At 41.7% G+C, this 15,256-nt stretch overlaps 1 protein-coding gene across 1 annotated transcript in view; it reads left to right on the plus strand.

Annotated features, from left to right (window-relative positions):
* The first annotated feature begins 1,579 nt into the window (after positions 1-1,579).
* LOC140198124 (uncharacterized) overlaps positions 1,580-15,256 on the plus strand; it is a 144,422-nt gene continuing 130,745 nt past the window's right edge. The window contains exon 1 of the mRNA XM_072259067.1: positions 1,580-1,782. Within this exon, the coding sequence (XP_072115168.1) occupies positions 1,734-1,782 (49 nt within the window). The 5' untranslated portion in view covers positions 1,580-1,733. The remainder of the gene's footprint in view (positions 1,783-15,256) is intronic.

Genomic DNA, 15,256 nt, shown 5'->3' on the forward strand with positions numbered 1-15,256 from the left:
TACTGTGAATACCCCCAAGAAAATAAATCTCAAGGTAGTACATTGTGACATTGAACATCGAAATCTACAGCACATTACAAGCCCTTCAGCCCACAATGTTGTGCCTACTCTAGACACTTCCTAGAATTTCCCCAGCGCGTAGCCCACTATTTTTCTAAGCTCCATGTACCTATCTAAGAGGCTCTTAAAAGAACCTATTGTATCCACTTCCACCACCGCTACCGGCAGTGCATTCCACACACCCACCCTCTCTGTGTGAAAAACTTACCCCTGACATCCCCTTGGAACCTATTTCCAAACACCTTAAAACTATGCCCCCTCATGTTAGCCATTTCAGCCCTGGGAAAAAGCTTCTGGTTATTGACACGATCAATGACACTCATCATCTTATACACCTCTCATCCTCCATCGCTCCAAGGAGAAAAGGCCAAGTACACTCAACCTACTTTCTTAATGTATGCTCTCCAATCCAGGCAACATCCTTGTAAGTATATGTACTTTGATAGTATATTTACTTTAAACTTTGAAATTGAACTTCCCATTGGATGTGGTGTTTAAAGTCTCAGACAGGTTAGTGAACAAGTTTACAGCTCACTGGAATTGTGGGAAACCTGATGAATGAGGATTCACAAATGATATTCATAATCATCTTTGACTTCTGTTAACTAACTCTTAATCCACTCAAAATAAAGTAATTAACATTTAATACAGAAAGGAAAACCCAGAGGATGCAAATATTTGTGTAATGCTCTGTAATGTTTCACTGCTAATGTAATGGTTTCTCTGTAGCAGCAGTGTTTGGGTTATGACTAGAGATAATGGGGAGGTTTTGGAATGTGCACCATCCAATGAGAGGCATGTTGTTTCATTCTTATGTGTCTGAGAGAAGAGATTTGCGGGCTTTTGTTCAGGAGAAGAGGGAGAGAGAAGATGCCAGAACAGGGAAGTGGGTGCCTGTAGGACTGAGTGGACTTGGAATGGGTTCGGGAGTCGATGATGCCCGGGGGATATCGATAGAGAACTAAAAGATGGGAAACAGTGAGCTCCAATATGCGCATGAGACAGTTTCATTAAAATGGGCCCTTTTTCTTTTTGTTTTCTTTACTAACCTTATAGTCAAATTAAGAATTATAAATCTCAATCATTTAATTGCATATTGTGTACTGTTGTTATTTCATGGTACTGATTTGTAACAGGGGAACACATAATGCAGCATCTACCCAAAAAACATTTCTCAAGTTTGGCCGGGCTAGAGGCTGTCCCCGCCCCCCACCCCCCCACCCCCACCCCAGAATAATGCAGCTGGCTGAACCGGAGGGTTAGATGTGGAATTCGCTGTTTCTTGCTTTAAAAATTGTGAATTTTCTGTATATTAAAAGCAACCAAGCGATTGTGGGCCATGGGTACATCAGGCATGATCTAACTGAATGGCAGAGCAGCAACAAAATATTATTTATCTTGAATGTACTGTACATTGTCCCAATTAGAGTGAATTCAGTCAACTTGCAGTTTTATATTTAATGTGAACCACACCCCAAGTCTGACGTTCACCATTTCCTGATGCTGTTGGTTCCTCCCTCTGGTGTCCAGTCAGCTCGGTGCTCACCAGTCGGTGTCCCAGTCCTGGAGGCTTGAGGATCCCGGCAAGTTCGAGGTGCCGATCGGAGGAACCTGAGACTCTGGAACCATCTCTCAATAGACTGGGACTTTCGGCTCCCGCTTGACACGTGGACATGTTGTCACTCGTTCTCCAGTTCGTGCTTGTTATGGCTCACACGAAAGGTGAGGGTGAGCAACCGGGACCGGGATGTGGGATGCAGGATGGTTCACAGAGACGAGGGAAGTCAGCAGTCACGTGACTTCGGGAATGTTCTCGCCTTTCCCGGAGTCTCTGTCTAGGCAGGGTGCAGAAGAAATGTCTGGTGGAGGACGTGGTCTTTCTGAACTCCGGCTGTGTCAGAGAGGGGGGGGGGGGTTGGTCTCCATGGTATTGTTTTGGTCAGAGTCACAGGATGATGGAACAGTAAACGAGGCCTCTCTGCCTGTCATCAGGGTTTATTACCTTGGCGTGTGGGTGTCAATAGATTTATTGGGGAGCCCCTTTGTGACTGTGGAATTGACCATATTGGTTGATGCCTCTTAAAGTATGAACTGTAAATGGAAGGAATGCCTGTGAGATGTGTGACTTGCACCAGGAGGAGAGCTGTACACACTACACTCATCTACAGAAGCAGTTTGAGGTCCAGATCTCAGAGCTGGGGTCACAGCTGGAAAACCCTGATATTTCAGTGAGGCTGGGGGAGCTGTGGTAGCAGTTTTGTGGAGGTTACCCGACAGTAGGTTGAGAGTGAGGATGAGCACCTCTGCTCCATCTGCCAAAAGCCAAATTTCCGAGTGACCAAACATTTCAATTCTGATCCCCATTCCCATTCTGACATGTTGGTCTATGGCCTCCTCTTTTGCCATAATGAGGACATTCAGGGTGGAGGAACAGCACCTCATATTCCCTCTAGGTAGTCTCCTGCTTCTCCCCTTTCTCCCATGGTTCACTCTCCTTTCCGATCAGTTCCCTTCTTCTTCAGTCCTTTTTACCTTTTCCACACACCTGGTTCCACCTATCACCTTCTAGATAGTCCTCCTTCCCCTCCCCTCCCCCACTTATGATTCTGGTATCTTCATCCTTCCTTTCCAGCCCTGAAGAAGAGTCAGCCTGAGACGGTGACTGTTTATTCATTTCCACCGCTGCTGCATTCCTCCAGCGTTTCATGTGTGTTGCTCTGAATTTCCAGCATCTGCAGAATCTCTTGCGTGTATAGATTGAGGGTGTGTCTGCAGAGAAGGAATGGGTGGGAGCTGAGTGTGTGGATGAAGATAAGAAACTGCAAAAGCTGAAAACATTCATGAGGACATGAAAAGATAAGGGAGTTGGAATAGGCCCCTCAGCCCTTCAGGCTTGCCCTGTACTCAGTAAACACAGAAAATGCTGGAGGAACTCACCATCTCAGCCATCTATGGTAGGAATAGACAGCTGACATTTCAGGTCGAGACCATTAATCAGGACTGGAAAGGAAGGGGAAAGAAGCCAGGATAAGAAGGTGGGGTGAGGGGAAAGAGCACAATCTGGCAAGTGATTGGCGAAGGCACGTGAGCCAGAAGGGGAATGGATGGGTTGGTGAAGGGGGATCAAGTGAGAAGCTAAGAGGTGATAGGTGAAGCCAAGTGAGAGGGAAGGGGTGGGGTGGATAAAAGGGTGATGAAGTGAAAAGATGGGAGGTGATATGTGGAAGTGATAAAGGACTAAAGAAGAAGGAATATCAGAGGACAATGGACCATAGGAGAAAGAGAATGAGGAAGAGCACCAGAGGGAGGTAATGGGCAGGTGAGGAGTAGATAAGGGGTAAGAGGGAGCCAGCATCGGGAATGGAAAAAGGGGAAGGGGAAGAAACTACTGTAAGTAGGAGAAATTGATATTCATGCTGTCAGGTTGGAGGCTACCCTTATGGAATGTGAGGTTCTGCTTCTACAAGCTTAGCGTGGTCTCATCATGGCAGTAGAAGAAGGCCTGGGCCACCCATTTCAATTCCACTTCCCATTCTCATTTTGACATGTCAGTCCATGGCCTCCTCTCCTGCTGCAATGAGGGCAAACTCGGATGGGAAGAGCAACACTTTATATTCTGTCTGAATAGCCTCCAACTACCAGTAATGTCCCCTCCCCCCTTACCATCCCCATTCCCATTTTCCTCTTTCACTTCATCTCCTTACCTGCCCGTCATCTCCCTCTGGCGCTCTTCCCTCCTCCCCTTCTTCAATGGCCTTCTGTCCTCTGCAATCAGATTTCCCATTCTCCAGTCCTTTAACTCTTCCATCAATTGACTCAATGGGCCAAACGGCCCAATTCTGCCTCACTGTGTTTTGATCTTATGAAGTTGAGTGAAGTTATCCGCTCTGGTTGAAACAGTCTGAAGGTTGAAGGGTAATAATTGTTCCTGAACATGGTGGCTCCTGTACCTTCTTCCTGACGGCAGTAGTGAGAAGAGAGCATGACCTCAGTAGTGGCTGGGGAGAGGGGGACCGTGATGATGGACACTGTTTTCCTGCTCAGTGCTCTGTGTAGATGTGCTTAGGACTTTACTCGTGACGGACTGGGCTGTATCCACTACTTTTTGTAGGATTTTCCAATCAAGGGCTTTGGTGTTTCCATACCAGGCTGTGACGAAATCAGTCAATATACTCTACACCACACAGAAATTTGTCAATCAGAGTTTTAGATGTCATGCCAAATCTTCACAAACTTCTAAGGAAATGCTGTGCTTTCTTCGTAATTACACTTACGTGCTGGGCCCAGGACAGGTCCCCTGAAATGATAACACTGAGGAGTTTAAAGATGCTGATTCAATCCACCACTGACCACCACCCCCACCCCCACCACCCCCATGTGGACTGCCTCATGGACCTCCGGTTTCCTCCTCCTGAAGTCAATAACCATCTCCTTGGTCTTGCTGACACTGAGTGAGAGGTTGTTGTTGTGGGACCAATGGATCAGACAGCCAGATTTTTAATCTCTTTCAGAATTCCTGTTTCATCAACACCTTTGATTCTGCTAATGACAGTGGAGTTTTCAGCAAATTTAAATACTGCATTGCAGTTGTACTTAGCCTCACAGTCAGAGTGTAAAGCAAGTAGAGCAGGAGTCAAAGCACACAGCCTTGTGGAGCACCAGTGCTGACTGATACTTTGGAGGAAATGTTGTTGCCAATCCGAACTGACTGGGGCTGCAAGTGAGGAAATCGAGGACCCAAGTGCACAAGGCGGTATCGAGGCCAAGGTCAAGAAGTTTATTTGTTAGTTTTGAGGGGATGAAAGCGTTGAATGCCGAGGTATAGTCGATAAGGAGCATCCTGATGTATGGATTTTTGGTGTCCAGATGTTCCAGGGTTGAGTGACGAGCCAATGAAGTAGCATCTGCTGTGGACCTTTGTGTCAGTAGGCAAATTGGAGAGGATCCAAGTCACTTCTCAAGGAGTTGAATGTTTTGTCCCCAACCTCTCAAAACATTTCATCACTGTGAATGTAAATGGTACTGGATGATAGTCCCTGAAGCAGGTTCCATGTTCTTCTGAGGCTCCGGGTACAATTGAAGCCTGCTGGGAGCAGGTGGGCACCTCAGCATGCCGAAGCGTGATGTTGAAGATATTGGTGAACATTCTAGCCAGTTGATCCATTCGGGCTGAATGCTTTTCTTCGGTTCACCCTCCCAAAGGATGTTCTCACGTCAGCCTCAGAGACAGAACTCACAGGGTCATCGCTGGGGCGGTGGGAGTTTATGAAGGTTCTTCATGAACTGATGATCAAAGGGAGTATACAAGGCGTTGAACTCATCTGGAATTGAAGTCATGCCATCAGTAATTCAAGTTTAGTCCAAAATTGACACTTTACACTTGAGATGGCTTTCTGGAGATTGTACATGGGCCCTGTTGTATTTTTCTTTGTCGCCAAACCTGAATGCCTCTGATCTGGCCCTCAGCAGAGTGTGGATCTCATGGTTCATCCAGGACTTCTCGTGGGGGAAGACTCCGAATCATTGTTTGGACACACTCACCTCTGACTGTTTTTATAAAGTCCAATAAAACTGTGGTGCTTTAATTCAGACCCTCTGATAAGTTTTTGAACTCGACCCTGTCCACCTACTCGAAGAAATCCCATAGCTGCTACTCTGCCTCCCACAGCCACATCTTTGTTGTCCTTAGACTGGCAAAGAATACAGCACAATAGAGATAAATTGCATATATATGCAGATAAATCACAGATGGAATTTAACCCAGATGTCGCCCCTTGGTAGGGCAAATGCAAGGAGACAGTACACTATTAAGGGTAATATCCTAATCTTCTAGAAGTCCATGGAGGAGCACATCGCTCATGTCAGGGACATTTTAAAAAGGCTTCTAGACCATGGGCTTTGTGTCAAGTTGGAAAAGTCCAAATTTCATGTGATGACTTTGCTGGGGTTCATCATCTCAAGACAGACCCTACGAAAATCCAGGCAGTCAGATTGGCCACAACCATCCAGTGTCAAACAAGTCTAACGACTCCTGGGTTTTGGTAACTTTTCCCAGAAGTTCATCAGGAACTTCAACTTAGTGGCATCTCTAGTGATCGTGCTCACTAAGAAATCCATGGGCCCTTTTGTCTGGATTACTGAAGTGAAGACTGCTTTTGTAGAACTTAAACAAAGGTTGACATCAGCTCCCATCTTGGTTTCTCTTAACCCTTCATTGTGAAGGTGGATGCCTCAGACATCAGACTGGACGCTGCGTTGCATCAACAATCACCTTCGGATGGTAAATTGCATCCATGCGCAATCTTCTTCAGACGGCTATCCCCGGCAGAGAAAAACTATGACACTGGGAATTGGGAGCTTCTTGTGGTTAAGTTAGCCTTGGAGGAATGGTGGAACTGGCCCACTAATTGGTAATCATCTTTTGAGTGCCAAGGATTGAGTATTTATAGAGCAGCTGAACTGAGGTTTGGAGCTTAATTGTAACCCTACTAGTGATATTGTCTAGCATTCTGAACTTAAAGAGGGGTAACTTTGAAGATATGAGTCATGAATTAGCTAAGATAGACTGGCAAATGACACTTAAAGGATTGATGGTGGATATGCAATGGCAAGCATTTAAAGATTGCATGGATGAACTACAACAATTGTTCATCCAGTTTGGCAAAAGAATAAATCAAGGAAGGTAGTGCACCCGTGGCTGACAAGAGAAATTAGGGATAGTATCAATTCCAAAGAAGAAGCATACAAATTAGCCAGAAAAAGTGGCTCACCTGAGGACTGGGAGAAATTCAGAGTTCAGCAGAGGAGGACAAAGGGCTTAATTAGGAAAGGGAAAAAAGATTATGAGAGAAAACTGGCAGGGAACATAAAAACTGACTGTAAAAACTTTTATAGATATGTAAAAAGGAAAAGACTGGTAAAGACAAATGTAGGTCCCCTACAGACAGAAACAGGTGAATTGATTATGGGGAGCAAGGACATGGCAGATCAATGGAATAATTACTTTGGTTCTGTCTTCACTAAGGAGGACATAAATAATCTACCAGAAATAGTAAGGGACAGAGGGTCCCAGAGGGTCCAGTGAGATGGAGGAACTGAGTGAAATACATGTTAGTAGGGAAGTGGTGTTAGGTAAATTGATGGGATTAAAGGCAGATAAATCCCCAGGGCCAGATGGTCTGCATCCCAGAGTGCTTAAGGAAGTAGCCCAAGAAATAGTGGATGCATTAGTGATAATTTTTCAAAACTCGTTAGATTCTGGACTAGTTCCTGAGGATTGGAGGGTGGCTAATGTAACCCCACTTTTTAAAAAGGGAGGGAGAGAGAAACCGGGGAATTATAGACCGGTTAGCCTAACGTTGGTGGTGGGGAAACTGCCGGAGTCAGTTATCAAAGATGTGATAACAGCACATTTGGAAAGCGGTGAAATCATCGGACATAGTCAGCATGAATTTGTGAAAGGAAAATCATGTCTGACGAATCTCATAGAATTTTTTGAGGATGTAACTAGTAGAGTGGATAGGGGAGAACCAGTGGATGTGGTATATTTGGATTTTCAAAAGGCTTTTGACAAGGTCCCACACAGGAGATTAGTGTGCAAACTTAAAGCACACGGTATTGGGGGTAAGGTATTGATGTGGATAGAAAATTGGTTAGCAGACAGGAAGCAAAGAGTGGGAATAAACGGGACCTTTTCAGAATGGCAGGCAGTGACTAGTGGGATACTGCAAGGCTCAGTGCTGGGACCCCAGTTGTTTACAATATATATTAATGACTTGGATGAGGGAATTAAATGCAGCAACTCCAAGTTTGCAGATGACACGAAGCTGGGCGGCAGTGTTAGCTGTGAGGAGGATGCTAAGAGGATGCAGGGTGACTTGGATAGGTTGGGTGAGTGGGCAAATTCATGGCAGATGCAATTTAATGTGGATAAATGTGAAGTTATCCACTTTGGTGGCAAAAATAGGAAAACAGATTATTATCTGAATGGTGGCCGATTAGGAAAAGGGGAGGTGCAACGAGACCTAGGTGTCATTATACACCAGTCATTGAAAGTTGGCATGCAGGTACAGCAGGCGGTGAAAAAGGCGAATGGTATGCTGGCATTTATAGCGAGAGGATTCGAGTACAGGAGCAGGGAGGTACTACTGCAGTTGTACAAGGCCTTGGTGAGACCACACCTGGAGTATTGTGTGCAGTTTTGATCCCCTAATCTGAGGAAGGACATCCTTGCCATAGAGGGAGTACAAAGAAGGTTCACCAGATTGATTCCTGGGATGGCAGGACTTTCATATGAAGAAAGACTGGATGAACTAGGCTTGTACTCATTGGAATTTAGAAGATTGAGGGGGGATCTGATTGAAACGTATAAAATCCTGAAGGGATTGGACAGGCTAGATGCAGGAAGATTGTTCCCGATGTTGGGGAAGTCCAGAACGAGGGGTCACAGTTTGAGGATAAAGGCGAAGCCTTTTAGGACTGAGATTAGGAAAAACTTCTTCACACAGAGAGTGGTGAATCTGTGGAATTCTCTGCCACAGGAAACAGTTGAGGCCAGTTCATTGGCTATATTTAAGAGGGAGTTAGATATGGCCCTTGTGGCTACGGGGGTCAGGGGGTATGGAGGGAAGGCTGGTGCAGGGTTCTGAGTTGGATGATCAGCCATGATCATAATAAATGGCGGTGCAGGCTCGAAGGGCCGAATGGCCTACTCCTGCACCTATTTTCTATGTTTCTATATTTCTATGTTTGGTTTGTGCTCAGTTCTTGATCCAGTTTGATATCGCGCCTTGATCCTCACTTCAGATACTCCAGCGTCTGGGTGCAAGCAATCCTCATCAAGGACTCCCACCTCAATATCAGGTGGTTGAGTGATGTCGCAGCAACAATGTTGCTCAGCATCAGTAAGACCAAAGACTTGATAGTGGACTTCAGAAAGGGTAAGACATGGGAACACTCCAGTGGATAGGGTGAGCAATTTCAGGTTCCTAGGGGTCAACATCTCAGAGGATCTATCCTGGGCACAGCATATCGATGCATTTACAAAAATGTCTTGACAATGGCTATATTTTATAAGCTGTTTCAGGAGATTTGTACGTCACCAAAAGTTCCTCCCTGTACCATGAGGTGTATCGGGCAGCAAACTTGCCATTTCTTTAGCGTTTGTCTATTTGACGAGGCTGAGCTGCTGGCTTTTGTTCCAAAGTCTGAATGTTGATGGCACCTCACCACCGGCACAGACCTGTCACCAAAGACACTCACAATTTCTACAAGATTCAAGATTCAAGATTCAAAAAACTTTATTGTCATTCTAACCATACATCAGCTCTGCAGGGCAGAATGAGACAGCATTTCTCAGGGGCAGTGCAAATCATAACATAACAAACGCAACGCTAAATAATAAACATAACAATAAATAGTACGTGATGTGGAGAGCATTCTAGCTGTCTGGTATGGGCGTCTATTGCACAGAGTCAAAATAAGCTGCAGAAAGTTGTAAACCTAGCTCCATCATGCGCAGTAGCCTCCCAAGGATTCAGGACTTCTTCAAAGAGAAATGCCTCAAAAATGCGGTGTCCAGCATGACGGACTCCATCACCCAGAACATGCCCTCTTCTCATTGCTCCCGTCAGGGAGGAGGTACAGGAGCCTGAAGGCACACACTCAGTGATTCAGGAACAGCTTCTTCCCCTCTGCCATCAGATTTCTGAATGGACATGGAACCGATGGACAATACTTTATTTTCTCTTTTTGCATTATCTATTTAGTTTAACATGTACAGTATATATAATTTCTAAAATTTACTGTTTTTATTATTATGTATTGCAAAGAACTTCTGAAACATAAAAATAAATTTCACAACCTATGCCAGTGATATTAAACCTGATTCAGATTCTCATAAATCCCTCGGGCCTGATCAACTGTTTCCTACAACATTGCGGAAGTCAGGGAAGAAATTACAGGATCCCTGGCAGAAATGTTTGCATCATTTTTCTTTCTTTTCAAATCTTTTTATTATTATTATCCAGAATAAACACGAGTACATCAAAGTAAACAGCACTTACATGTCTCAAGAAATAAAAACATTATTTTAAGGATTGGAAAAAAATTTTGTGATGAGAAAAAAAACCCTCCTAAGCAAGAGAATGTGGGATAAAAAAACCCCATTAGGTGTTCAGCCCCAGAGCCATGCATCATACAAAAAGCTTCTAAAGATAAACATCAAACTGCCAGCAAGAAAAAATGTACCAAAAATTTACAATTAGATCGTGGAGAATCTATCAATTAACTCAAATGATAATAGTGAGCAAATGAATGTCATCTTTTCTCAAAATCAAATTTTTTATAATATTCTACAGAATAGCCATTAAGTCTAGGGGCTTTACCAGACTGCATTGAAAAAATGGCTTTATGACTTTCAGCTTCAGTAATTTGGGCATCAAGAATTTTTTGATCCTCAACAGAAATTTTAGGAAAAGCAATCTTTTGAAAGAAAGCATTCATTTTAGAAGAATCTACTGGGCATTGAGATTTATAAAGTTCAGTATAAAAATCTTATTAATTTCTTCATATTCCCAAGCCAAAGTACCATCTTCCTTTGAGTTTTCAAAATTTGCCTTTTGGCTCTAGACATTTTTAATTGAGATGCAAGCAGTTTATTATTTTTATCTCCAAACATATAAAATTGATTCTTCAACTTAGGCAAATAGCCTTCAATAGGATGAGTTAATAATAGGTTATATTGTGATTGAAGTTCCACCCTTTGTTTGAATAAATCAATATTAGGGGAAATAGCATAAATATTATCTAAGTCTTTAATTTGTTTTGAAATCTTATCTAATTCCACTTTAGTCTGTTTTTTAAAGCTTAGCTGAATAAGAAATGATCTGACCATGTAAAAATGCTCTAAATGTATCCCATATAGTTAATTTAGACGTACCCCCATATCATTAAAAAGAAAAAAAATCTTTTATCTGACTTTCAATGGAACTGACAAAGTCAGAGTTTTGCAAAAATGTCTGAGACATACGCCATGGTGGATGAGCAAGAATGACATCATCACATTCAAAAAGCAAAATCAAAGGCACATGATCAGATATAGCAATAGCATCATATTTGCATTTTTTAACACTAGGCAAGAAGCGAGGTTCTATTATAATATAATCGATCCTCGAATATTTTTTATAAACATGTGAAAAGAAAGAATATTCTCTGTTATCAGGATGTAGATACCTCCATAATTCAATCAATCCAAAACTGGTCAAAAAGGAGTTAATAAGTGATGCAGAGCAATTTGGAAGTCGCTGATTGGTTGAGCTCTTATCAATCAAAGGATTTAAACAACAGTTAAAATCCCCACCCATTATCAACATATATTCATTTAAATCAGGCAGTAAAGCAAATACCTTATTAAAAAAAGGATCATCTAAGTTAGTACTGTTCACATTAACCAAAACAACTTTTCTGTTACAGATTATTCCTTTAACAATTAAAAATCTACCATTAGAATCTGACTCAATATCCTCTTGAGTAAATATATTAGATTTAATAAAGATAGACACGTCTTTAGTTTTACTCTGAGAAGTGAAGTGAAACTGCAATCCCCTCCACCATCCAAAAAATCTATTTTGATCTCCCGGCCTGATATGTGTCTCTTGAGCAAAAATTATATCAGGTTAGAATCGGTTAAAGATTTTAAAAGTCTTTTTTTGTTTGATAGGATGATTCCAACCACGTACATTCCAACTAATTACATAAATCCGTTTAAATACCATACTATAATTTTATTTTACTTTACACATGTGCAGAGCGCATACCAATATGGGATGATCAAAAATGGGGGCGATGAAGAATACAACCACATAAAACACGCATGCTCCAGAACCACCCAATGGTAAAAAACTCCTAACTCTAACCACTCCCCCTCCCCAAAGCCCGAAAAAGGTAAGCACTCTATGATAGAATACAAAGCCGCTCTGCTTGTACAGAAAAAAATTTAAAAGGATTTTCTCTCCCTCTCCCTAGTTAAAGAAAAAACCAACTGACCTGGTAAGAGGAATGATAAAGTCTCAACAGAGGAAAGTGTTTACATTCCAGCATCTACAAAGATTAAATATTTATATTTAATCTTTTCTTTAAACAAGAAAGAACCAAAAAAAATGTTATCTTTTAAAAAGAAAAACCAGCGCCACTTTTTATGTTTAACATTATATCCCTAAAAAAAAATTAAATTCAATTATAAGATGCTATAATAAAGCAGAAAAAATTAATAGCATATTTAACCTTACTAAATTTCCAAAACTACCAATTAATAATAACATAAGTTATTAAACCCGCAACTATATATATATAAAAAGAAGCCCCATTAGTAGGAAAAAACTACCAATTAATTAATTAAGAAAGAAACAAAAAAAAGACATCAAACAAGATATTAGGTTAAAGGAACAAGTCCCTTTATCTTCTTTTTCTCAGTTGAATGTCTGAGTAACCATTTAGACAGTCATACTTGAACCATTGATCTTCTTTCCAAAAAACAACCCAATAATATGCAATAATGAACAACTCTCCTTATCTTCTTTTATTAGTCTCGCAATAAAGCATCCAAGTAACCTTCATAAATCTTCTTTCTGAAATGCCAATAATATACAGATAACCAAACAACCTTTCAGACAGTTCATTTGGTAGTGGCAGCAGGTATAGTTTGAACAAACTGCAATGCAGCTTTTGGATCAAAAATGTACAAGGAGGAGAGTTAGAAGGAAAAACTTTAATTCTTGTTGGGTAGCGCAAAGAAGGAAACAGTTTCATATCATATGTCTGTTTTATTGCCAGAGCAAATCTTGATCTTTGTTCCATTACCTCCCTCGGATAATCTTCATAAAAACGGAGCTCAGGTTCCTTAAATCTAAAAGCTCTCTGTTTTCTACCTGTCGCATTATTTTATCTTTAATTTTAAAATGATGAAAACAGACCAAAACAGATCTTGGCTTATTTGGATCTTTAAATTTAGACGTAAAAGCTCTGTGTGCTCTTTCTATAGTCGGCGGCTGTGATAAAATGGTAGGAAATCAGGTATGAAAAAGTTTGCCAAAGTAAGCAGTTAAATCTCCATCTTCAACTCCTTCTTGCAGTCCAACAATTCATATATTCCTTTGGCGAGACCTAGTTTCCAGGTCTATAATCTTATTTTGATATCTTTCCAAACGAGTTATAGCTTCAAACAATTTTTACTTAGTTGTCTTCAATTCCCCTTCGTGTGTAACACCCTGAATTTCCAAGTCTTTAAGTTTTTCCAGAAATGACTTGATCTCATTCTTATTCTTTTCCAGTTGATCTTTAATTGACCCATTCTGATCTTTAATTGAATTCAGTGTCCGGACCATATCTTCAGCCCATGGTGGCATTTCATCAGATCTTTCCTTTCCCATTACCTTTATCACTAGGCTCGGACAGGTTCTTCCCACTCCTCGTAGACATAGACATATTGCTCCCTGTCAAGAATCAGCAATTAAAAATTTTAAATTCGAAGTTTAAACTAGGGGGAGAGGAACAAAACTAAGAGCAGCACAAAACTGCTGCTACTCCATTTACAGACAGACGCAGTCTCCGTTTGCATCATTTTTAGCCGTGGGTAAAGTACTGGAAGACTGAAGGATGGTGAATATTGTACCCTTATTTCCAAAAGCTTGCCAGATCAAACTTGGGAACGATGGCTCAGTGAGTCGAATAGCAGCTGTGGGAAAGTTATTAGAGGGGATTTTGAAGAGAAGAAACAACCAGCATTTGGAAAGGGAAGGACAGATAGGGAAGAGCTCTCATGGCTTTGTGTGAGGGAAATATTATCTCATAAATTTGATTGGGTTTTTTTGAATTAAATTGAATTGACTTTATTACTTATATCCTTCATATATGAGGAATAAAAACCTTTACGTTACATCTCCATTCAAATGTGCAATGTGCAATTTATAGTAATTTATAATAAATATTATGTACTACAGGATAGTTAATATAACATAGAAATACAGTTCCGTCAGCATAAGTTAGGCGGTCTGATGGCCTGGTGGAAGCAGCTGTCCCGGAGCTTGTTGATCCTGGCTTTTATGCTGTGATACCGTTTCCCGGATGGTAGCAGCTGGAACAGTTTGCGGTTGGGGTGACTTGGTTTTCCAATGATCCTTCAGGCCCTTTTTACACACCTGTCTTTGTAAATTTCCTGAATAGTGGGAAGTTCACATCTACAGATGCGCTGGGCTGTCCGCACCACTCTTTGCAGAGTCCTGTGATTGAGGGAAGTACAGTTCCCATACCAGGCATTGATGCAGTCAGTCAGTCAGGATGCTTTCAATCATTCTTAGAATCTGAGGGGCCATACCAAACTTCTTCAACCATCTGAGGTGAAAGAGGCACTGTTGTGCCTTTTACACCACATAACTAGTATGTACAGACTACGTGAGATCCTCAGTGATGTTTATGCTGAGGAATTTAAAGCTGTTCACCCTCTCAACCCCAAATCCATTGATGTCTATAGGGGTTAGCCTGACTCCATTTCTCTTGTAGTCCACAATCAGCTCTTTTGTTTTTGAGGGAGAGGTTGTTTTCTTGACACCACTGTGTCAGGGTCATGACTTCCTCTCTGTAGGCTGCCTTATTATTATTTGAAATTAGGCCAATTAGTGTAGTGTAGTGTAATGAAGAGGTAACAAAAATGATTCAGGATTGGGGAGTAAGTGTTGTTCATGAGAACGTTAACAAGATCTACATGGTAGGCTAGTCTGTATCTGGATTGTTTAACAAGATCCACACTGGTGGCTGGTGGAGAACTTGCACCACATGGGATTTAGGGTGAGCTGTTCACTTGAATGTAAAATTGTCTCAGTGGAAGGAGCTTGAAGGAGAATAGTGTTGAAATTGCAGGGGCCCTGGCAGATATATTTAAAATGACGGTGTCTACGGGTGAGGTGCCAGAGGATTGGAGAGTAGCTCATGTTGTTCCGTTGTTTAAAAAAGGATTGAAAAGTATTCCGGGAAATTATAGGCCGGTAAGTTTGACGTCAGTAGTGGGTAAGTTATTGGAGGGAGTACTAAGAGACAGAATCTACAAACATTTGGATAGACAGGGACTTATTAGGGAGAGTCAATATGGCTTTGTGCGTGGTAGGTCATGTTTGACCAATCTATTGGAGTTTTTCGAGGAGGT

This window comes from Mobula birostris, chromosome 5, assembly GCF_030028105.1.
Source record: "Mobula birostris isolate sMobBir1 chromosome 5, sMobBir1.hap1, whole genome shotgun sequence".
Classification (NCBI taxonomy): domain Eukaryota; kingdom Metazoa; phylum Chordata; class Chondrichthyes; order Myliobatiformes; family Myliobatidae; genus Mobula; species Mobula birostris.